Source organism: Manis pentadactyla, chromosome 7 (genome assembly GCF_030020395.1).
Source record: "Manis pentadactyla isolate mManPen7 chromosome 7, mManPen7.hap1, whole genome shotgun sequence".
Lineage (NCBI taxonomy): Eukaryota > Metazoa > Chordata > Mammalia > Pholidota > Manidae > Manis > Manis pentadactyla.
This window is the reverse complement of record NC_080025.1, coordinates 18,845,586-18,871,564: the sequence shown is the minus strand read 5'-3', so window position 1 is coordinate 18,871,564 and position 25,979 is coordinate 18,845,586. Positions and strand designations below refer to the sequence as shown.

At 38.2% G+C, this 25,979-nt stretch overlaps 1 protein-coding gene across 1 annotated transcript in view; it reads right to left on the bottom strand.

The window, feature by feature from the left end:
- Positions 1-428: 428 nt before the first annotated feature.
- The window catches only part of TNKS (tankyrase), a 178,696-nt gene continuing 153,145 nt past the window's right edge, over positions 429-25,979 (bottom strand). Inside the window, exons 18-27 of the mRNA XM_036894099.2 lie at positions 25,463-25,651; positions 23,367-23,604; positions 22,718-22,800; positions 15,675-15,795; positions 14,411-14,508; positions 12,213-12,287; positions 11,195-11,300; positions 10,420-10,606; positions 7,603-7,759; positions 429-2,756 (exon numbers count right to left, since the gene is read on the bottom strand). Coding sequence (XP_036749994.2) covers positions 2,670-2,756; positions 7,603-7,759; positions 10,420-10,606; positions 11,195-11,300; positions 12,213-12,287; positions 14,411-14,508; positions 15,675-15,795; positions 22,718-22,800; positions 23,367-23,604; positions 25,463-25,651 — 1,341 coding nt within the window. The 3' untranslated portion in view covers positions 429-2,669. The remainder of the gene's footprint in view (positions 2,757-7,602; positions 7,760-10,419; positions 10,607-11,194; positions 11,301-12,212; positions 12,288-14,410; positions 14,509-15,674; positions 15,796-22,717; positions 22,801-23,366; positions 23,605-25,462; positions 25,652-25,979) is intronic.

The following is a 25,979-nucleotide window of genomic DNA, read 5'->3' as shown; positions in this document are numbered from 1 at the left end:
CTGGAGCCTCAGGTCGAGAAGCCCTTGGATTTTAGAGCTGCGGTAAAGCTGGTGGAGGCATCCAGATGCTCTTCCATGTGGCTTAGGAAACAGGGCTCTTCCAAGGAGCCACGTGGGAAGCCCTCACTTTGCTAGTGTTTCTGTGTAGGGCATGTACAGGAAAGTAAATGGATTCTGGCCTAATTCAATTCCAAAGGGTTTTGCACACTGCTACGGATGGAAATTCCCAAAGTCATCGACTCTCGCTAACTTGAGTGCCCTCATGATGACCCTTGGTTTTCAAGGTTTGAAAAAATGTATTTGATTCCTGTGAGATGTCAGTCAACCCTCATCCTATTCTCTTTAGCAGATGAATAATATATACACATTCTTTCAAGGACAATGTGCTCAAATGATTACGAGACAAGAAGCACGGAAATGTCTTTCTTACACGGTACCTTTACTCTCACACAGAACATCAGAGACAGAACATTGGCAGTTTTAATACGGAACCACAGTTTAACTTCTTGAGTGTAAGGCTGAAGTTTAAAACCGGCACATCCACTATCTAGTTAGTATGATGGAAACAACATAGACCCACAGGTGGGTAGTGGCTTATCTTTTTAATGAAGCTGCACAGCTTTCGATATCTATACCATATTAACCCTTTTGTGTTTACCATTTTAAACTCTAAGTCAGGAGGCAAGTAATAGTCACTTTCACAGCTACTGGAAGCTACAATGATTCTTTCTTCAACCCACTGTTACAGCAGAAAAGAAGGAAAGGAGGAAAAAAGCCCTCCTAATAACTATCACACTTCCGTATCAAGCTTCATATGGAATTCTAGTGCTATTCAACAAGCAGCCAAGACACGAGGGCCCAGACTGGGTCACTGAAACTTCAATAGAAGCAACAACTGAGGCTAATTCCTGATTTGATTCTGAGGACCCATGCAAGACTCTGCTATAAAACTCAAACTAGATCCCAACGCCTAGTTCTAGAGTTGGACTCAAGCCAGAAGGAAAGCAAAACGTGTTCTCTAGGAGCCTATTCTAGAATTTTTGCATGTAACCATTTTATTTTTCTTATGGAGACTAAATGAGGTCACAGTTTAATGAGCCTGCATTACTAAAGAAGCAATTCATTTGCAGGGCTTTAAGTTGAGATGGCAGGTTTGTGTCACACTGATTTTCCTCTTTTTCCACTATGTTCCTCTTCGCTTTGCATCAAAGCTGAGAAGATGCACAGCACGTGAACATAAACCAGCTGATGTACTCAAAGTGCCGCTCAGTTAAGGGGAGAAGAGTAAGGGCTAATGGGCAATCTTTTATAAGTGTTGGTGTGCACTTGGCAAATATTGTTGATAAGAACAAGTGAAACAAAGTAGTAATTTCATGAAGACATAATACGGTGTCTCTCCACCTTTGTCCAAAAAAGTAACTGAAAGAGCTTTGGTTTCAGTTTTGTTCTTTTGAAGAAATGGTTCAAAAATTTAGTGCAGGGACCTACAGAAACTATTTGAAGCCCCTCACTCAAAATAAACCCCAAACCTGGAGTAAACGAAAAAGTCCTTGCATTTGTGCATATCTACCTACTGAAAAGGATTTTAATCCTAGCTTTTTAAACTAGAAAAACAAGAAAGCAATTATTTTTTTACTCTGATGAAGTACAGCAATCCCACTGATTTGGAAATAAGGCAACTAATTTTGGGGGCGACAATTCTGGTGGAGCAGGGTGAGAAGTCGTTTTTCCTTTGGCGTCCGTGCAATCCTTTTCCCGCGGTATCACAGAACCGCGGGCTGCTCGCCCTGCTTCCTGCTGCTTCTGCACAGCCCTCCCTGGAGGCTCACCCCGCGGCGTCTGCCCAGCATCACGCAGCCTGCGCTCTTCGCGGGCCTCCCGCACTGTCCCCACGCCTCTGGAGCAGGCCTGCACCGAAGGAGCAAGTGGCCCTCCCTGGCTCTGACGGCCCTGAACTGGGGAGCTCTGAGTCAGGGGGACGCCTGCGCCTGTCCCTTGGAAGACTGGCCAGTTAATAAAAGGAAACTGAAACTTGATGTTTTTCTTTTCCATCTCAGTTTACGTTGACAAGCGCAGATACAAAAGAAATCAAAGTGAGGAAAAGAATGTGGAAACTAAGTCTTGCTCGGCCAGAAGCTTGGGTTGCATTGCTAATGGTTTTGGTCAGTGTGACTCTGTGCAAAATATCCTCAAGGAGATTCTGGCTCAAAGTAAGCAAAAACAAAACAAAACAAAAAAGCCACGATGCATGTTTGGAAAAAATTAAAACTGAATATGTGTATATTTATTATATACACGTGCCATATATAAAAAAGCCAATGTAGTGTGTTGAAATGTGAACATTTGAGAAAATATTGGTTGTTTTCTTTTTTTCCATTTCCAAGTCTTGATCAGAGCAATCTTGTTTCAGAAATGGGTAATTGCCATGAAAATGAGCCTGAGATATGTTCAAAGGCCGCCCCTGTAAACATTTCCTCAAAGGGAATAGTAGCAGTTGAGTATGTATCAGGTACTCATACTATATTCATCACGATAGCAATGCTTTATAAAGACAAACAGCTTATTTCTAGGCTGTCAGGGGTTTCTAGACTATTGATTTTGTTGGAAACAATCCACTGTAATCCAGTCCCACATTTAAATCCGATCTGGCCTTTACCAGTGGGCCTTCACTAGGTCTTCTGCTCTGCGGCTGTTGCGGTCTGTGAAGGAGCTTCCGGCTTCATGATCTGGTAGGTGATGAGATACTCTGGGTATGCCTGAGAAGGACAGGAAGAAAAACACATCACCCTTCTGGCAGGTACAATATTAAATGTGGAAGCCTCAGAGGCTGTCGATCCTAACCAACATTCTATGCTCACACAAGAGCCTGCGGGGACCAGCCAATAACAACAGGCATCTGAACAGTGAGGATGGCCATACACAGCAGTACGTGAACATGCACACATCCTACAATCTGGAGAACTGTTCTAATGCTATTCCCACTTCGAGGACTGTAAACTAGTCACACTGCGCGCGTCCCTCCTTAGAGCCCTGTGCTGTGAACAGGAAAACCAAGGCAGGAGAAAGTCTCCTTTTCACCTCGCCTAGCACAGTGCTGTCACACAGCATGTGTTCAATGAAGGTGTGTTAAAGGAAAGAATGGATCTGCAGAACTGATTTCAAGTTACTCATCGAGTAACTATAACCCCTGAGCCAGAAGGAGGAAGGGTGAGGTGCACTGAGTCACAGATAACTCAGAGGCAACAGTCTGGAGATAATTTTTAAAAGGTGACTAACTAAAGGGAACTCTTATAGGTAAGAAAATGGCTCAGATTTGGACCCTTCGCCCCTTCTATTCTCTTTCTCTTCTGTCTCTGCTTTCCTGCAGTATGTAAACCAAGGGTTCAGTGCCTGGAATGGACAGAGAACCTTCTGACAGGAGCAGGAAGAGGAAGGCTGACCACAGGAACTTGTTATAAACCTTAACCAGGAAACACTACAAAGACAACTGCAGGATGTGGGGGGGACCCCCTGAAACCATAAGGATTCTCCAGTCCTATATATAACATAACAAAACAGTAAGACTAGACTCAGTATTTCAGAATGGTCTCTGGCTGAAAAATAGTGTTATCTTTTCCCAAATAGCATTCTTTGGGGGCCCCCAAATAACTTTTTGAATACTGATCTACAATTTCCTTACATACAGATATGAAGATAATAAAAAGAATGAAGGATAACAAAAACCTAGACTGTTTAATATTTGAAATGCAAAAATACACGTGATGGATGTTACTTATCACCAGTACACATCTATTGAGCATCTATTGTGTAAAAAGTACTTTGGCTGGAGACATGGACCCTGCTGTCATGCAGTTTCTCACCTTGTTTGGGAGGATAAGCCAGACACAGAAAAAGAGGAATTCCAAAATAACCCAAGCTAGCATGTGCTAAGTGTCAAAAACGAGTGTGAAGCACACCCAACTTCCTTTTACCCAGTGAAATTTAATGATCCTTGGTATGACGCATTCTTTGTGCTTGCAGAAAATTCCTTAAGCAAAGGAGTCAGTCATGCCAGTATTTGAATTTTGGTATGCACTACTTCAGGGGATCCCTGACATATGTGAATTTTAGGCCAATTCTAAGATGCCAACGGTATCAGTTACTTAAAGGTCCTTATCTGAGTGCTCCTGCCGCCCACTGATTAGGCTATGATTGTTTCTGTGTCCAGTTTGAGATACTAATTAGTCACATCAAAGCCCAGAGGGATTTAAGGCAAGGGAATTATTAACTACAGGAACAGAAGGGCCCAAGACAGACCAATAAACATGATTTCCTATCAAGTCACTTTAAATCCATAGATTTTTTTTTTTTTTTAAGTTCCTAGAAGAAAAAATTCAATTACCACTTTTGGCAACTGCCTTTCGCCCTTCCAACTTTTCTTAACCCAGATCTCCAAATGCTACAATTTAATCTCAAATGCTTTCAGTTTATTCTTCAGAGAGATGACGAATCATACTCTTTTGAATAATTGTGTCTATTTGAAAATCACCCTATAATCATTGTATAGTCTTCTATTCTCAGGTTAAATAACTGCATTGTTCACAACATTTCAGTAAAATAGGATAAATCTCTGTGGCAACTAATGCCTGGGGAAACCTCTCCTTTATGTCTAATTTAATGTGAAGCTTCAACTACAACAGACAAAAATATTCCTGATTTTTAAGTCCAGTCACTTACTAAAATCAGAAACACTTTTCTCTCAAGGATAGCGCAGTTAACTGTTAATACATTTTTTCAATTCTACAGAAAGAAACAATCTTATGAGTAATACTCAAATCAACTCTTTGAAGAAAATGTTTGTGTGTTCTAGGAAGTGTTAATACTAAAGGTGAAAGATGATTTAAGATAACTACGGGGAATGAAATAGAAGTTAGCAAAAGAAAACCTCACTGTAAATCAGGGGAAACTGCTGACAGAAAATGACTCAAGTAGCAGGCTTTACAGTACACTATTACAGTACACTATTTCTACTATGCTGTCATTACAATCCACTACACTGTCTGTACACAACATACACTATCTGTGTGGGCAAGTGGGCATGGCAGCACAAGTATGCGTCCCCAAAATGAAACACACAAGTACATGCATTTCATTTTCAAGGTACTTTTTCCTCTCAGAAGATTTGGACCACATCATTCTCTAAAATTATTTTAGCAAGAGACTCTAAACAAGTTAAGAAGCCAAATTACCTTGGAAATGGTTGGACTAGCAAATATTAGAAACAAACCGATTATTATTTTTTCAGTCTACTTTATTTCTTTCCACCCAAATATAAAAACAATTTACTTACCATAGGTAACCCAGAGATAACCGTTATGTTGTGGTTGATTCTGTGTTTAACATATCATGTAAATGCATTTTTAGATATATAAACTAATTGTTTATATTTAATTTAATATAAATTTATATAATTAATATAAATTTATAATTTAATATAAATTTAATATAAATGTTATACATATACATATTTAATATAAATTTAATATATAGGCATATAAATATACTGACATTTAATCATTCTCTTTTTGCTGGACATTTAGGTTGTTTAAATTTTTCATTATGATAATCAAGACAGTGATGAACATCCTTAGAGCTTTTGTTGTGCTCATCACTGATTATTTCTAATGCAAATATCTAAAAGTGGAATTACTGGGTCAAAGAGAAAGCATTTCCCTAGAGTTTCTCTGGAGTTTCTGATTTAAACAGAATTATCTGACAAATTTATTCTTTGGTAGTTTTTAAATATTTTATTTGGAAATCACTCCAAATAAAGCTGCAAAAATTAAGAGTACCCCAGACACCTGCATATCCTGTACCCACGTGTACCTATAGTCAAAGTTTTATTCATTTCATTTGCTTTATCACCTGTACTTTTCCCTGCCTTTAGGTATACTAGGGAGACAGACAGACAGACATTTTTTTTCTGAACCTATTTGGGAGTAAGTTATATATGCTGTCATGGTTCTTTATCCCTAAATATGGCAGTATTTATTTCCTAGGAATAGGGATATGCACAGAATCAGCCTTATAATTTTGTATTGATATAATACTTTTATCTACCTACCATTTGTCATCAGTTTTATCAGTTGATCTAATAATATCCTTTTCCTTCCAGTACCAGATCTAATTTGGGAACAAGACCCTAAATTAGCTGTCCTGTGTCTTGGGTTTCATTTACTCTGGAAAGTCTTATTTCTTATTTAAGCACAGTATTTGTTACTGGATTTATTTTGGTGTTCAAACTGTCCCAGATTTGGTAAGCGGAAGCCCCTTCATGCTGCCTGTGTCCTTATGATATGTCCCCACCATTTTTTTTGAGCACTTCATTACTTTCTTGTATAACAAGATGTTCCAGGCTAATCTTTTTCCTTTTCTGCTCCAGCCTTGGAATTAGCTGTTTCTCCAAAAGGCCCAGCTTTCTTTTATGGGCAATGGTATTAGAGACCAAGATGTGGGCTGTAGATGTGCTCACTGCTATTGGGGTTTCTTTGCTTTCAGCAGATAGTGTTAAGAAATATATGCACATATATATCCATATATATACACATGCTTTCATGCAGGCTTACACATATACCTATACATCCATGTATGAACCAGTATACATACATACATTAGAAACCATGAGTTCACATCAATACCTCCAATTTCTGTCCATCCCTACAGAGTCCTCCTTACCTTCCCCCATTCCACAATCATTTCCTTTCTTCTACAGTGAGAATCCCAGCTCCCAAAATCAATACAACATACACATTTGCTCAACCCTAGAACATACTGAAAAGAGTTCCACTGCTTTACCCACACCATTACCATCAACACAGCCCCTAAATGGGGTTTAGGATTTGTCTGCCATTTGTCCCCCTACTCCACACACTACCCAGCCCAAAACTGATAGCATATAATAACTATTATTTTCATAGGTTACTTGTACTTAATTTCTTGTTTCTCCTTTTTTCTCTTCTCTATCAGTGCAGTTAAGTTCAAACTGACTTTTTAAAAGATACATCAGTAGGCATTTAGCAGTATTGTGAGAGTGTGGGGCTGGGCTGAAAATGACAGAAAGTTTTTCAGCTTGTTGACAATTTTATTTTGAAGCTTCAAGCAGTTAGCAGCATTTTAGCTTTATGACTCAGAAAGCTATCCTTCTGTGTAGGTACTGCGATCAGGAGTACAGAGATTCAACTCATGTGACCAGCCTGTGGCAAGAGCATCCATGGAGGAGACCCATTAAATGGCAACTGCTCTTGGCTTTCCACTGCCGTGTTGGGAGATGAAAGTCACAGAGCATGAACTGAGAACAGCAGGCCGCAGGACAGCATGAGATCCCAGGCCTTTATTTCTCAGCCTGTCTCTTGTTCACACTGTGGTACTTGGCTGACAGGTGACAGATGGATTCTGTGGGTCAAGATGGTATCAAAGAATTCTGATATCTTTATTTTGACCTGAGGCAACTAAAGCTATCGACTATGTGGTGGATATTTCATTAAATGGTTTTCTTGTGTAGCCTCCAAATGCTGTGTTGACGTGTTTAGTAGCTGGGTTATGCTTATCTGATGAGTAGCATACCTGTTCTCCTCTGTAGATGACATATTCCGCATATGCCAGCCCATTCACACTTGGTCTCCCAATAACCGAGTGATGGCCTGGAGGGGCATGAGCCATTTTCATGGTGCTGAACTGCAGGAAGGATTTTCCAAGGGTCACCCTACAGAAAAGCATTTGTCTAAAGAAAAAAAGGAAAGCAATGCTTTGAAGGAAGCTTTAAATCTTAGGATGATAACTGCTAGATTTGTCGATTTTTAAAAATATACCTCACACATGGCAAGGTAACTTAAATGTCAATTTCAAATTTATGAGTAGGAATGGGACAGCAGTTGATTCGCTGACTCTCAGCCCGTACACCACACAAAGCTGTTGCAGGCTCAGTAGTTAATGGTTTTGGTGAGGTTTAGGAATCAGTCACAGAAAACACCTGGCAAGTTTCAACTAGTGGAAAGAGAGAAATACCCGTGAAAATTGAGTTCCTGTATGGATGGACAGGAGCAAAGTGAAGGATCATCAGCTGGCAGCAGCATCGGAAATTAGGACAGGGTTTACTCATTATGAAGATGGAAAAACTGGGATGAGATAAAAAATATAAAAGGGGATCATATACAAAAACACTTAGCTTAAATGTACAGCTGGAAATTATATTACCTGGGTGAAATGTGAATTAGGGCAGATGTTAAATATTATAGAGGAGAAGACAAACCAGGAAGAAAGTGTATTACATAACCTAGGGGTTGGCAAATTACGGCCCATGGCTCAAGTTTAGTCTGCCACCGGTTTTTGTGAATAAAAATTGATTGGACACAGCCACATTCATTCACATGTCGTCTGTGGCCGTTTTTGCAGTACAAGGGTAGGGGTGAGTCATATGGCCTGCAAAGCCTTAGATAGTTATTATGGGACCCTTTAAAATAAAAGTTTGCAAACACTTTACATAAATTATAAACAGTTTAACTAATTAGTAAGACTGGTCATACTGTTATATGTAAATAGTTATTCAATCAGTTTGTTTTGTAACAGAGTACGATCTTCACATTTAACTAATCAGAGATATGTTAAGTCAAAATTTTGCCAGATCCAGTATAACTGGGTCCTGCCTGGACTGGCTTTTTTAGTGTGATCCTGCTGATGGTTCCCTGGGATGCTGGCTTGGTTATCAAATATATACTCTTGGAGAAGGTCTGATCCACATGGGAGGGAGGCTCCACACTGCGGCAGCACTCAGGTGTCCTCAGGTATGCCTGCTCAGCCCCCCGCACCCTCTGCTAGGGCTACTCTCAGTCCGTACACCACACATAGCTGGACCTGACAGGCCCTCGCCTCCTGCCTCCTGCTTCCTGCCCCAGGCTTCCCTGTGCTGTGCAGGCAGGAGAAGGTGCAGGGCTGGCTGGCCAATGAGGCTGCAGGCAACAGCCAGGCATCTGAAGTGAACAGGCTCCCGCCTGCCCACTGGCCTGCCTTGTGCACTGTGGTGCAATCTACAGGTGCAGAATCCCAAACTGTGGGGCTACTACTGCCTTGTCGGGTAAATCCTGACCAGTGCAGGAGAGGGGCCAGCAGATAAATTCTCCCATGATGCACTGTTGTGAGATGCAGTAGGTCACACAGCTTCTCTGACGATGTCTCACAGACAGAGCACCCAACTTAATTGCTATGAATCCGGGCCAGCTCACGGATGCACCTCACTGTCTGCTCTGCCTCCTCCTCCACCTCGCTTCTTCTTGGGCCCTCACTCCTGCTTCCCTGCTCCTGCATTTGCCAAGGAAGTGCTAGTGCATAAGCTTTTGCTTCAGGCTCTGCGTTCTAGGAAATCCTGGCTAAGACACAAAGTTGTGTCTAATTTTAATGAGCAACTGTTAATCCTCATGTAGGTTAACTTTCATTGCTTATTTAGGAGTTAGGTTTGAAGCAACAGAGAAATTTTTGTATGTTACATATCCTCGGGAATTTCTCTGTGTTATTAACTACAGCAACCTTAATAGAAAGACATTTCCTTTTGGACATATCGCATCCATCCTAGAACTGCCGACAGCTACAATTCTTTTCATAATGTAATGGGCAGTGATAGGTTTTAAGGTAAACAACTATAATGAATTCCAAGGTTATATGGGTTTTTTGAGGTTTCAACTGAATTGCAAAATGTCTTATTAGCCAACTTCACAAAAATAATGCATCTGGTTAAAGAGAAATGAAATAAATTGCAATCTTTGTAAAGTACAATTCTTTTCTATTTTTTCCAATGGCAAAAAGGGAATAGTATTTTTTTCCCCTGACTTCAGAGGAGTATACTAGTATCTCTTTAATTTCTGAGTTTTAAAATCCCATTTAAAAAGGACTTTAAAAACCTATTTCATTTGTTTACTATAAATTCCAAAGTTAATATTCAGAGTGGGACTTTTAAAGGCTAATTATATATCCTGACTTAAAAACATCAGTAGGAACATCAGAAGCAAATGAAAGCTTCTACTTGTTTATAGAAGTTGTGTATCTCACTCCAAATGTGACTACAGCTAGAGGGTCTGGCTCTACAGAAGTAATTCTCAGCTTCTAAAATTCTAAATCTGAAGCAAGTAAAGAGAAGCCCAGGGAGAAAACCAGGATGGAGGGAGTTTCACTGTGACCTATGCCTGGATGGCATGCATCTGTTTGTACTGCCACTGCTATCGCCCCTGTTAGAGCAGAGGCGGATCAGTTGCTCCCATCTGACCCTAAACCTGTCTGACTCATTAGGAGTTAAGACTGAGGGTAACCTGTGACTTCTGCAGCACCTGAGAAATTCATCTGGTTCATGATCTGAGCACACAACCATTACATTACAAAAGGCCGGATGCTCACCTGTGACATATATAACAGGACCGATCTTTGTGTGTGGGGCAGCCTGTTCCTCCTCCAATGCCGTAAACATACTGGTTGCTTTTAGAGGAGTTTTCGGCAAAATAAATCCCAGCACCAAACATTCCTCCTATGTATGCATGTCGTTCATCAAATCCTTTATGAATAATGGCATTAATGAAAGGAGAACCTAAAAATATAAAGATAGAAAGATTAGTTTTGGAGTATTTTTCTAGAATCTCTATTAGCTGAATACTATCTGCACTTGGAAGGTTAATATGACTTTATTAATAATGCATAAATGAAAAGCTGCAAGTCGGTATGCTATACATAAATTATTATTACATACTAGAATCTTATGAGGAAGCCAAAGTGTTCACCAAGCAAGGATGTTATATGGATTTTGCAGATGGCATGAGATTTTAGATACCAAAGCACAATGGGTTATTTTACACCCAGTCTTCCTTTAAGCAGTAATAGGTAACCTGACAAACTATAACAATTATGCTAAATTATAATAAAAATATTTCACTGTTTAGATGGCTCAACTTGCAGTTTAAGTTCTGAAACAATGTCAGATAAATTATTTTCATCATACATGCCTTGGAAAACCTGTACTAACATGTAAATGCATTAGAAAGCTGGTACCAACAGGCAACTGAAAAAAAATCAGAAGAAGCCATCTTTTACACAATGCTAGCACAGTCAGTAACACAACCTTTTTGCTTTGTTAGAATTTGCAAAAGCCCCGCAAGATGATAACCGTCCTGATACACACCGTGGAATAACATGCGCTCATTGTGATGGTTGTGATTCTCCTCAGACACTTCCTTCTGTCTGTGGCAGAACCGTTCCCTCAATTTCTTGTTGACAACTTTTTGAATCTTTAAAGATGTGGAAGAAAGAAATGAATTACTGAAATATATGTGAATTGGCAGTTTATGATTTAAGATGAAAAGTATGTTTCTCTTTAGGAATGTTCACCTTTTGGTTTTTTGTTTTGTTTGCTTAAAAAATTAGTTAAAAATGATAAAGTTGCCAGGACCAGTGTAATTCAATTAATACTCTGGTTTTAGTGACACACTTTTCAGTTGTGGTTTTTGTGTGTTATTCTGCATCAGACCTGGCTCCACCTCAAAATCGCCTGAGGGGTTAAAGAAAAAAGAAAGGTATTCCTAGACTCTTCCCCAGACTTATTAAATTTTAGAATACAGGCGCCTGTAAATCTGTATTTTTCTAAAAGCTCCCAAGAAAATTCTGATATGCACTGATGTAAATTCCACAGATTAACCCAAAGCGTTAAACCAGTTCTCAACAGATGTTTTTCATCTTCATGGTATCCCTTTGAAAAATGCACAGAGCAGTCATCTATCCCATATTCTAAATTAAGATACTGAGATTGAGAGATACATGCATTGTTATAATCACTGACTCAGTCAGATTGAAAATCCAGGCCTTCCAAGCTACTCTGAAATGGTGATAACAAAAAATACGGTCAGCTCTGCTCCAACTTTGAGGGTGAGCTGGGAGTCTCATCACCGTATTTGTATCACCAATACCAGAGGATCTGGCCTTCTGTTTACAGGTTTGCTGTGTTCCAGATATCTGTTTTTCTAGTGAAGTGAAGTATGGTCTTACGGGGTTACAGATTTATTTCTCTATGGCAGGGCAACAGGTGACTGAGTATCCTGGATAGTTTGGAACTACGACACTTTAAAACATTTTTACATTGTCTACACTTGATTTCCAGGCAAGCCTTGCAATCCAGTTTTCACCCCGAAATTTCAAACACTTACTCGAATGACATTATATCTGTTGAAGATGCCACCAGCATTACCACCATCTCTGTGTTCTCGAATTGTACTCTGCATCTATCAAACAAAATAAAATAACTTGGTGGAAATTTGCCAGTGTATAATTCTAAAGACATTCCTTTCGTTGTTTTCAACATTTCAATTCTATTCTATTGTTACCTTAGAGCAGGCAGTTAGACAGACATGAGCAGGAGCGGACCGAGATGGGCAGCAGACCACGCAGCCCCCACCAGTCTCCATGCAGACCACCCGGCTCCCTAAGACCAACCCCTTCTGCAGTTCCGCACAAACAGATAAGCAAAAGATGTGGGTCACTGGGACCTTCCCAATTTTGGAGCATGTGCACTTAAGGAAAATCTTGTCCACTAATAACCCCGAGGCCATGAGAATATCATTTACGCTGTGGTTTTGGCCCACTGCAGGTTTCACCTAGATGCCATGGAAAAAATGATGAACACAAGCTCGTGTAAAGAGGCTGAAGTGGAGGAACTAAGGCACATCCAAAGGTTGATGTAAGAATGGCAAAACGGGAGGAAGAAAACAAAACCCCCCCAAAAAGATACAGTGCAAAACCCAACTGACGCTACCCACCCTCACGGTCAGCCCGCTCCTCTGTCTCTGGACTGTACTTTTCTTTTGCTATTGCTAAATAAAAAACTCTTTGAGGCTTTAACTTTCAAGGGGTCTCTTGACTCAATTCTTTCCTTCGAGAAGATAAGAACAGGAATTCCCCCATCCACTGCCCGTTAACAGGCACACTGATGAGTCTAAGACTCAGCACTAATAAATAAAGAGGAGTTCACTATAAATTGATCACGTTTAGTGAGTATTTTGGGTGAAAAAATAGTCAAAGGTATATAAATATTAAACTCCTGCATTTTCTATTTACATTCCAATAAAAGCTTTGAAGGATTTTTCTGTAAACACGATGGGGAAACATAAATAAAGCATCACATTAAGTTGTCCACACTACTATTTTATGTTTCTGAGATGAGAAACAATGTGGTGATTAAGTTAAACTAAAACCCCATATCCATTCAACACCCCACTGGACAAATGCTAAAATAAACACAAAGAATTTTAAAAAATCCACAAATCCTCCCTAGATGAAGTATTCTGCAGCACCTCTTTAATTTGGGAATCTCAAAATACACCTACGCAGAGCGGGGGCAGTAGCCGTGACACAGAACTAAGTGGAATGACTTGCCCTTGAATACGCCTCCTCTACTCTCCAAATTACAAAGAACTATTATGAAAAGGTGAAATGTGTTCGAGACCTTAGTTTCTCATAGAATTGATTCAGTTATTTCTCCATCTGTGAAACCATTCACCACACTTCTGACATTACTCAGAATTGACTAACTTTGAGAATGATTAGGCAACAAGACACTAGAAGACAAACTGCTTTCCTGATAAAGTGGCCAAGTTTGAGGTGAAATGTTACACTGAGGTAATGGTCCTGAGTTCCTGGAATGGGAAGAATACGAGCACTAATCACAAATCAGAAGACAACAAAAATGTTATCTCTGTAAAACAATGGAATTAGTTAGGCAGCTTATGTATTATGATAATGCCGCCAGGCACTTTGCTTGTTAGGCCTAAGAAGTGAGGCATAAGCCACCAGCAGGAAGGGAATCCCTGTGGCACCTGTCTACCAGGAGGTTCATATAAATAGCCTTACTATGGCGCTTCAAAATACTTGTGAATGGAGAAATGAAAGGTGACCCGAGTCAGGAGAGAGTGAGGAGGCGTGTATAAGCACATACACAAATTAGGCATATGATTTTATAATCACATTTTATAACTTTGCATAAAAATAGAGATGAGAAGATAGTTGCTGTGAGGAAAGATTCTCATTCCATATCATTCTTAGCATTTTAACAATATAAGAAAATAGTTTTAATAGGGTCTTTATCTGCATGAGTTGCAAGAAAATCTCCAGAATGAAAAGACACCCCTGGCTTGCCCACTGGAAACCCTGGGCTTAGGGCATGAAAGCAACGTGGCATAGTTCTAATCTCTAGTCCCATTTTAATTCTGGCAACATTCCACCACAATGGCTAAGGAGCTAGAGTGAAAGGCAAGTGACCACAGTCAATGTAAGACAAACTTACCTCCCCTGGAAAAAATAGGTTTAGCCACAGAAATCAGGAAAACATAAACATTTTGATGTATATTACCTCCTCTTCTACTGACTGATACTCCTTATCTTCTGGAGCAAGATCCAACAAAATAGTTCCCTGATTAACACAGTGAAAAGTCAAATAAGGATTGGTGCCTGTAGGAAACACAAATTAACAAATTAAACAAAAGCCCATACTATGTAGGCTCCATTTCAGAAACAACTTTGTCATAAATAACTGATATCAGTCTAGAACAAGTCTAAACTATTCGTAATCCAAACCTGACACATAAAGTTATATTAAATAAATATACCCAAAGATGAGAGAAGTCATGGAGATGTGTTTGGGAATCAACTTTATCTGTTCTTACAGAGTTCCTAGTATACAAAGGGGCTCAGTAGTTATGTGTTGGACTGAACTCAATCATGTACATGAAGCTATGTCTGATAAAGAAGAAACACACATCTGTAATTATAATGTAGTCAGGTCTAAAATACAAGTATCCTCTAAAACTCTGTAGGTAGCTTGAAATCGTCACTTAAAATGTTTGAAATACACTGCTCTTGTTAATTTAACACAAATAAGCAAGACTCAAGCTCAAAGCTTCCTAACACTTAGTTTCATATCTTTCTTGCAATTTAATTAGCTCTGTAGACTAATTCAACTTACTTTCTTTCTCTCCCTTTGCTTTCTTATAGTGAAAGCATTTCTAACAAACAGAAATGATAAAGATGGAGGCATACAAAGGAGAAAGACAGGTGGCTTGTAACAGAAAGTTCAGTGGAAGAAGACTGAGGAACAGATGCGATTATGGGAGAAGGGCCAAGGCGAGGTAAATAAGAGAATGGGCAGGTTATAAAGACCACGCTATGCATGTCTGATTTTACCGTAAAGGCAACAGGATTCTGGTGAAGGGTTTTAAGTAATGGGATGATATGATCATATAATCATTTTGAGAAGTCTTCTAATTATAGTATAGGGAAGGTGTAGAAGGGGAGGTAAAGATAAAGGTTGGAGATAAGCTGGGAGCTGTCTGTGACAGTCCAGGAGAGAGATAACAGTGACCTGGATTAGGTGACAGCAGTGGGTAAGGACAGAAGTATAGATTCCAGAGATACTGAGATTATAAAATGAGGGGAGAGAGGGAAAAATGACTCAGTTTCTCGTAGAGCAACTTGAGGGAGAGTGTGCCAGTAACTGAGATGTGGAAGGCAGGAGGTGCCAGACGAGCTCTGGAGTCAAACCGCCTGAGTTCAAATACCAGTCCCGACACTTACCCTGTTCCACTAATCTCTGAACTGTTTTTTTCTGAATATCTTACCTTGCTGTCCACCTAAGAGTCTCTCTACCCCTTTGATTAATTTATGGCGGTGTCCGTATGCATTGATGCCGATTTCTTTCAACTCTTCATGACCCATATCAGCAAGCACATCTAGTGTAATCTGAAAAATAGAACACAGTTAATTGTTAATATTTAAAAGTTCCTTGGATGATGAAAGCTCTTCCACCTGGCTTCAATGCATAATATCCATTCAAATTAAGAAAATTCTTTTGTGTCCTTTGTAAGCATGAACTTAAAATCTTCTTAAAGTTGTTGAGATAATTTTATCAGCTTTCTGCTCATGTGAAATACTCCGTAAGTTGCTTTTATTGAATGGAGAATTAAAATGGGAGAAACAATGCTATAGAAATAAAAAATGATTGTGGCTAATTTCCTTTTGATTATTTTATTTAATTCTACCACCTTTTGCTTCAAGATATACGAGAGAACAGCCAGTAGTTGAAAATGGGAAACCCCAATATCCAGCAGGTGGCAGAGATTAGTGTGTGGAAAGGGAGAGGGATTTAGCGCAATGAAACAGAACGTGGCAAAAGACGTGTGCAGTGTTAGGTAAGTAGAGTTTATATAAAGGTAAGGAAGCAGTTCCCAGCACTAACAAATATTCAAGCATGTTAAGGCCTGCCTTAGAAAGTAGTGAGATTAATATTACAAGTATTTAGTTAGATTACAGACCATTTTGCATAAAAGCTATACAAAGAATTTCAACTTGGAGAAGAAAAGAGAGCGGGTGGTTTTGAAAGTTGCTCACAAATTCTCAGGTTTAAAAATCCCTGAAGGCTAACATACATTCCATTTTTGTAGAAAACAGTAGTTTTTGATTTTGGGTTATGCATCCCTGTACATGGAGATGGTTAGCTACCACCGTGACTCAAAAAATTAACTAATTCCTTTGTTGATCAAAAGTAACGGTGACTCTATCACCACCTAGTGGTAGTGTTCTGAACGCACAGCATGAAATCTTGGGCGGCCACTTTCTTGAGGGCTGAACATGGAATTCTCCAGCTCAGAAGACGCTGGCAGGGTGACAACCCAAAAACTACTTCACAAGATTTGCCCTTGATTGTCTCTTTCCTTGGAAAACTGAGAAGTTCTTTTATATACACCCTTTTTCGAACTCAAAATCGAGATTTTTTTATCTACCCATAGTTTTCTCTACCTTCACACTTGCACGTAGCATCTGAAAAAATGACAGATTAGACCTGGAGCTCTGGTGACTTCTACTGTCAGAATGAAATATTATACAATGAGTCCCATCTTCTCAGTGCATCAAGCACACATCACTCATTCTCTGGATATAATTTATTGCTCCTAACTGGCCATTTAAGAAGTAACTGCTCCATTGCACAAAATGGACAATTCACTTCAAATCACCCAAAGGAAGTTTTCAGCAGAGCTTTTAAAAAGCAACAGTTCTGAAACATACATCTTTGAGACAGAATAGTTTGCAACATAATAGAGGCATATGCTTTTAGCTAGATGTGTTTTTAATGTAATTGGAAACCATGAAGAGTTTACACATTATTGATAACCCATTTTTTTCTTCTTAAATTTTAGTTCAAATAAGGTTGCCAATGAAAACAGGGTCTCGTATCTCTGTAGTAGCTTCAATCCCGAGAATCCTTAAGGTTTTCTGAATTGATACACACAGCATATATTTAGAAGCAGCAGAAATCAGGCCAGCAGAACAAAATATTCTCTACAAGATTCTAGAGAAGAAATGGAAAGTGTCTGATATATTTGCTCCTTATACAGCTCCAGTCATAAAATGAATACTTCATTTAATCCTTACCACGGCCTAAGAAGTACTATTAATATCCTTACGAGGAAATTGAGGCTTACAGAAGTCATAAAAATAGTATACAGAAAAGCTGAGATGTAATGCTGTATCTGTCTTTCCCTTGCTTATATTTCTTAAAATGGATGACTAGAAAGCTAAAATAACTACACATTAAATTTAGTTGCTTTGATACCAAAATGGTACCCAATTTGTCCCCATTTGTTAAGCAAATAGTGGCCACTAGAAAATCTTAAATGACAAGCTAAGGAATTTAGATTTATGTTCACTTGTTCATTCATTCATACATAATATATTTAATGAGTACATTTTATATGCTAGATATTTCTAAAAATAGTAACTAATTAAACATTTCATTTTACTTTGAAACAACCCACTGCAGCTTAGTATGGTAAATAAATTGGTCCAAATTGGTACCAGTAGGGCCAGGAAACAAATGGAGTCCTTTCACCAAAACTCATGCTTATTTCCTTTACCAAAGAGATAAAAAGTAAACACAAAATATGCTAAAGGTTGGTAAGTGTTTGGAGGAGTCTCATGGAACTCTTAGAAAGGTTACCTACTTGGTCAAGGCTGTAAGTAGGGCTGGGAAGGAAGGAATAAAGAGGAAAGGGTCAGGAAAAGTTCTTAGAAGAAGGTAATAATTCAGCTAAGGAGCAGGAGTTAATCTGGCAGAGGAAGGATGGAAGGGTGTTTACAACAAAGGGAACAGCATGTGTAAAAGCAAAATCAAGTAAGAGAATACAGAATACTTCATTTAATCCTCACAATGACCAATGTGAACACAAATACAGAGGTATCTGAGACTCTAAGTACAAAAGTTCAAAATGGTTAAAGTGTAATGTATGTATTAGAATATAAGAAGGGATAGACAGAGCAGTGGGCTCGAAACAGGGCTTTACCTATCTTAATGGACTTTACCTATCAAGTTAGAGAATATCCAAAGGTCCTAGGATGCCTTTTCAGCATAATAATAATAAAGGTGTACTTTAGGAGAACAACAGCATTATGAGGGGCAGATCCGGAAGGGAAAGCTTCTGTGAACAAGAGGATGAAGGAGTGGCATGGAAGGAATGAATCACAGAACAATTTCAAAGGGAGAGATGACAGGGCCTGCTAAAACAGAAATGGTTAAGGGGCAAAAAAAAGAATGGGAATAAATATTACTCCAAAATTCTGAAGTTGGGTGAATATGAGATTATCATATCAATAAAAGAAATGGAAACACCTGCAATAAAGCAGGTTAGTTGGATTTTAGATATGTTGCTTCAAGATTCAGGGCTTTTATACTGCTAGAAATATTTGTATCCAGAAAATGACAAGTTTATTGGGCTACTATTTATACCTAGACAGATTAAAATCATATTGCATTCCTTAAAATAAAGATTACCCATGTATCAGCTAACATCTTGCACATACTGCAAATGTTACACTGCCTCTTGTTTCTAAGATTTGTTCATTTTACTTGGGGTGGAGAGAGAAAAATTAGAGTTTTGATGAAAAAAGTCTTTTTTTTTCCTGGGGCCTAAAAGGTTGCAGGCTGGAGCAACAGATACTAGAATTAACTTTACAATCATGCTCACAATGAATTTATTTGAGTCCGTGCCTTTGTCTTTAGATTTTGAAATAAAAATTTAGATGGTCATTTTTCATTAAATACACATAGGCTGACTATAAATATGTCCACAGGAAATCTCCCAAGTCCTAGCACTTATGTTCCAGGAATTGCAATGTAAGTCAAATCAGTCTTTCCCATAGAAGAGGTGTCCTAGTCAGGAGGCTGTTCTAAAGTACTTAATTCACTGTAAGGGATGGAGGTACATGTTACCTAACACAGAACTTGGCAGAGTACATATGTCAAACAAGTCAAGTTAGTTAAGAAACTTCTCAGAGAATAACTGTGAAGACAGGAGATGAGGTTTTGATGCTCTAAAAGAAGTTCTCCTAAGACCAGAAAAAAAATACAGTTGACCCTTGAACAACACAGGGGTTGGGGTGCTGACCCTCTGCACAGTTGCAAAGCTGGGTATAACTTTTTACTAATAGCCTACTGTTGACTGGAAGCCTTACTAAGACCATAACTAGCAAAGTAACACATATTTTGTATGTTATCTGTATTATAACTGTATTTATACAATAAAGCCAGAGAAAATAAAATTTTTTCAAATTCTCACAAATCTCCAAAAATTTTTCCAATATATTTTTTGAAAAAAATCAATGTATAAGTGGACCTGAACAGTTTAAATCCATGTTGTTCAAAGTTAGCTGTATACTCTCCACTCCACTGGGAGAGAAGCATCCATGAGGAGGGCCAGAAGCAGTAAGATATTACATGTCAAAGCATCTAAGAGAGCAATGACTCTGGCATAAGCTGAATAGACATGAATTAAATGGGAATGCAGTAGACGGCCTCACCCCCTCCCTCACTACAAATATCTTGACCATCATCACATATTACTAGCCCGGTACAGAACAGTAATGGGAGAAAATTCCACGGGTAACTTATGAAAAGGGTTACAGAATTTATTACTCTACATAACTACAGGCTAGTCAAGTAACACTTAGAGTTAAAAAAAAAAGACTAATTTATCGTTTGACAAATGGGCTAGGACAGTCAAACACAATTCAATACTAAGAAAGGTAATATGATTTGTCTGGAGAAAAGAAACTGTGCTAGGAAATATACATTAAATGGAATCATTACCATACTGATCAAAGAAAAGGATATAGAAATTATTCTGGCAAAAAGAAAATTAATGGAACCATTTAATTAGAACAGGACTGCAGTGAAAAAAATAACAGTGAACCTGATGGAAGCAGAATAAGCTGTCAAAAGGACTGACTGTGAGACTGAACTATTAAACTACTAAAATCAGTAAAATGAGAAAACCATGCCACAGCGAATCAGTCACTGAAAAAGAGAACATAGAAAGAGAAAAAAATAAAACATAAATTTATGAGGCAAAGTGACTTAAAGAATAGAAACTGAAGTCCTTTAAGAAACTTTCATTAGTTGGAGTTTTTTCTTTGAATTAGGGTCTTTGGTTTATTAAGCAAAATGTGTGAAATTTCAGTTATTGTGGATATGATTTGGGAAGAAAGGAATATGGCTTTAGCAGAGGGTAATGCTTTTAAAACCTTTAACACCTTCAGGGAGGCACTATGGGGAAAAGATATAACTGTTTAGGATATTCTTGTAAGAAAGGTCCAAACTGGAGGATGAATCTATGGTAGGTGAAGCTTAAAGGAAAAGGACATCATAGTAGTCTATCAAGTCGTTACCAGCAGGCAGAAGACACATCTGATGCTTCATTGAAGTGTATTTTAAAAACTGGCACAGAAGCACAGTGTGACTGGGAATTACAACTATCCGGACATTTGAAGGTATTACTGTATTTTCAGGTAAGGGAAGTGACAGGTTAAATGCCTTACCCAATACTAAACAGCTAGTAAGAGGGAAAAAGTAATCAGAATCAAGGTCTTTTTTTAGTTCAGTGCTATTTCTACTCAATTGCTTGGTCATTAAGAGCATTAAACTACAATAAATAATACATTAAAAAAACAAGAAAGACATATGAAAATCTTAACAGTTATAATTGATATGAAAAAGACCAAGTGTTTTTAATTCACTCCTCATTGACTAATAAGTCTATGAAGAAACCAGAATGGGGCAAAGAGGCCAGTGAAGAATTTGGAAACTATGTCCATGTAAAGAATAATTGAAAAAAGGTATCTTTATCCTTTCTCCTACAAAATAGGAGAAACTTTGTAGGGGTGGGTGGTTGGAAGGGTAAGTCTACGCTAAACTGACCAGGTTTTAGAAATGTATGAAGGGCTGTATTATGTTATAGTGAGTTGAATGGTGGCCCTCAAAAACATATGTCCATGTTCTAATCCCCAAAACTTGTGAAGCACCTTATTTGAAAACCTTTTTAAAAAATTATCTTTGCATATGTAATTATGTGAAGGATCTGAGATGAGGAGATCACCTGGGATTATAAGGGTAAGCCTTAAATTCAATGCCAAGTGTCTATAAAAGGCACAACAGAAGAGAGGATATCCAGAGAAGGTCAAGATGGAAGCAGAGACTCGAGGGATGTGGCCACAAGACAAAAGGGCCTAGAAGCCAGCAAGGGCACGGAACAGATTCTCCCCTAGAGCCTCTGTTTAGGCCTCCAGAACTGTCAGGGAATAAATTCCTGTTGTTTATTAAGCCACCAAGTTTGTGTTAACTTGTTGTGGAAGCCCTATGAAATAAATACATATGTAAACTAGAGATATTTCTGTGCAAAACAGGGTAAATGTAAACATAAGATTTGTGAAATATACATGAGAACATATTTGGGCATGCTTCAAAGTACAAGCATTTTAATTTATTTGCCCAAACTGAAACAAGTTATCTTCCCACATGCATGTTAAAAGGATAATTCCTACATTTGGGAGAGTGACTCAATAATCTCTAAAGATCTTCCCATTCTAAGAGTATATGTATAGCAATAACAGTCAATACACACTCAGGGAGTTATTCAGTATTTAACACAGACCATAGTAATAAAATCATACACTAATAAATTCAAAACTCATTATTCCATATAAGAACTCATATATTTCATATAATGAAAATCGCAAGGATCTTAATTCATAAATACCCTAATACATCTTTACAGACATTTATGATATATCTAAAAATAGGATGGGTCTATAAGCGTCTCACCAAGTTTTGGTTCAACATTATTTTAGACTCCAACTTGACAACGGAAGCTTGACAAAGCGGCAATTTAAAAAAGGTACACTTGTCCAAGAATTACTTTGCTTTCCAATTTAATGGACAAATGTTTTGTGAAGATTTTGCTAAGTTACTATACAAATTTCTCATTGGTTTTAAGTGGAGACTAGTTACATCAGTTATTAAATGAGATAAGTTGCCAACACTTTTTGGAAACAATGAAGGAGGATTTTGGAAACATTTTTTTGAGGTGGTTTTGTGGCCTGAATTTTGACATGTAATAAAACATAGAAAGCAAGATTGCTTAGAAAGATCTAACAATATAACAAAGATTCCCATCATCTGTTAGACAATTTGGGGAGAAATACAAAATACTAGATTTCCTTGTCTTCTTTAGAAATTTGTTGTGAGTTTTAAAATGATCATTAAGCAAAAAAGAAATGAGTGGCAATTAATAATTCTTAATATTTAATAAAAAGTCAACTATATACGAGAGCTTACCTGTTCTGTTTCAAAGATGTCCCGAAGGTGTTCAAGACCAAGGCTTTTTAGGAACTGGCTGATATTCATGTCAAGACCCGCAACTAAAACAGACATATTTTAAAGTTCTCAGAGAGAAGTTGACCTATCTAAAGGAAATAACAGTATTTATTTAAAGCTATGGTTCTCTGATACCTTTGGCTGTACAGATGATTTTACAGACTTTTCAAGTTATCTCTGGATTTGGTGGAGAAGTGAAGGCAGAGTTTATCTTTTTTTCATCAGGAGTATTTATGTATATAATTTTAACATGATAAGGCATAATCTAATGCCTTTAATGAAATATTTAAGTTGGATTTAAAAATCCAAACTTCCAGTTATTCTTTCAGTTTTCATTCCTTAAATAAGTTTTTAAAAAAATATAATTTCAGTAATAAGACTCACTCAGTAGTTCACTAAGATACTATAGTTGGAAGCTGACACACTGGAATATGTGTAAGAAGAACACAGATGCCAAAGAATTTATTCTATGAAGACATATTTCTTATAAACTATTGTGAATATGAAAACCTACAGACAGGATGTCTTTAAGTGAGGTGTCTAATAATCACCAATAGAATAAAGTGAATCTGTTCATTCAAAAGCCAAAAACATTCACAAGTATACTCACCTTCTCCTTCCTTCCTTTCTGCACCCGCTGCGCCATCCCCCGTGTTGGACGCTCCTCCTACCGCCAAATCTGCTAACGGGCCCGTGAGGTTATCTATGCTGCTCGCGGCCGACAGGCAGGATGGGGTGGATGCTGGTGAGATCAGAGAGGCACTCACTACAGTGGCCTGAGGCTTAAAACAGGTAGGTAAGGCCTCTGGAGGCATGGCATCTATCAGCAAAGCTCTGATATCATCAGCCTGAAAATAGTAACACAAAAACACAACAAGAATATTATGTTTTAAGATAGTTAAGCTTTTCACTGAGGACCAAGTACTTCGTGAAGATGTTCTGTAACGGATGCTCCATAATTCTCCATTGGGTTGATCATTATTCATCCCTCCTTCCCTCCCTCTCTAATCCGTAGCTATCAAAGTCCCAGTAGTTTCAGAAGGGAGAATTGGAGAAACTATGTAATTTTTTAAAAAACATTTCCTCTTTTGAAGACCTAATGTACAGCTTGGCAACTCTAGTTAATAATACTCTATTATATGCTTAAAATTTGCTGACAGTTGATCTTAAGTGTTCTCGCCACACATACACTTACACACACAGAAAAGTTTACCATGAAAAAAAAACCCCAACAGTCTAAGAATGTGGACTATGTTTACACTGAATTAATTAGCATGAACAATTGTGTACGATGTACACAATTGTTCATACTAATGACACATGTATTTAAAAGATATGTAAGTTAATAAAGACCTGAATAGGGTTTTAAAAAATATTCATCTTTCATTTAAAGAAAGAGCACATGTCAGAGTGCTGGTTGTCAATCACTTCCTTCCAAGGAATTTCCATATTTACCAAGTTTTGTTTCTGCTTAAACAGTTACAGTAATTGTTGTTCAGTTATTTAGTGTGCACTCAACAATTTAACATATAGTTAAAATCTGGTGAAATTTTGAAGGGATAGCACTTTAACCTGGCTAGCTTATTCATGAAGTGTACAGCTCATGAAGCCTAACGGCTGCGGGAGCATGGAGAGATCACCTCCAAAGAACAGCCAGCCATTGATTCCTTCCTCTTGTACACGCATGCTGCTCCTCCCAGTAAAGAGGTGGCATCTGTTTCCCTTCCCTTGAATCTGGGTTGCCCTCTGAGTCGCTGTGACCATAGAATGTGACAATTAGGAAGTGATGTTCCGAGGCTTTTAAGCCAGGCTGTTAAAGGGCTGGCGGCTTCTACTTCTTTTTTAGAATAAAGAAATAAAGAAGTGTGGGCTAGACGCCTGAGTGATGACACTTCACGGAGAGGCCCTGCAGGCTGAACAGCCATCCTGGACGTTGCCGCCTTTGCTGAGCTCCCAGCAGAGGTTGCCACACAAACAGCAGCAGTGTCCTGCCAAAACCAGTCAGCCCACAGAACTGTGGGAAATAATTAATCATTGTATTATATTAAAGCCACTCACTTGGTTTTGGTTAAGCTACTAAGTGTTTTGAAATTGTGACTTAGACTAAACATATGAAAGGGACTGTGGCTTGAAAAAATATTTCTGATTAAAAAATTGTAAATTGTTGTGACCATATAACTCTCTAATTTCTAGAAAGTTCAGGGAAGATGATACTGTTTAATTTTGCAATTGAATATTTAGCCACAGAAGTTTAATTCTGGGTTTTGAAAATACTTCTGTAGTATATCAATTTACTATTCTATTTTCAGAAGAATAATGTACTACCTACAAGTTAATTTTCTTCTGATTATCTTGCAGCCTCAAGTAAATTATTATGAACATCTGTTGCTCTAGAATATGCCAAATGTAGGTGTAAGATATTTTACCAAACGTAATTCTCTGAGGATAAACTCTAAATGTGTTTTCCCGATTTATGTTTTCCCTCCAAGTTAAGTATGGCAAAAAGAACTGGTTAACTTTCTGCTTAGTTTGCCCTAACAGGTTTTAAATTACATAAAATATGCAAACTTAAAAAAACAAGTTCAGAAAGATATGTTCTTAGTCTAAGTGCAATACACACCACTAAAGGCACCCTGCTGAGCCCTGGAATTTCCCATCATCTTGACGTTTAAAAGCAGTAAAAAATATTTTGAAAGGCTGACTTACTGTTGCCAGATCTAAAGGTGTCTGACCCTCTTGGTTCTTCATGGTTGGGTCTGCACCATGTGCCAGGAGTAGAGCACATAACTGTGTCCTTCCTTTTTGGGCTGCTTCATGAAGAGGAGTAAATGCCCACTTATCTGTTGCATTTACACATGTGTTATATTTTATCAATAATGCTGCTATGTCCACATGCTAAAGAAAAACAAAAGGATGCAAAGAGTGAAGAATGAGATTGCCTGGTAAAGCTCATCAAGAACACTTGTTTTCATTTAACATTTCATTCTCTCTGTACCTCTATTCTCATCCTTAATAGAAATGTCTTCCATAAAAAAAGAATATTTATCCTACCCCTCTACCATCTTTTCTTGCTTCCTCCAAAATCTCAATTCCACAATTATTCTTTAACCCTTCAAGGGCACTTAAAATTTCTTTTATTCAGCCTTCTAACATATTCAAGACTATCTTACACATGAACACATAAAATCAAACTGTTAGCTGACTCCAAGTCTCCTATTAATGG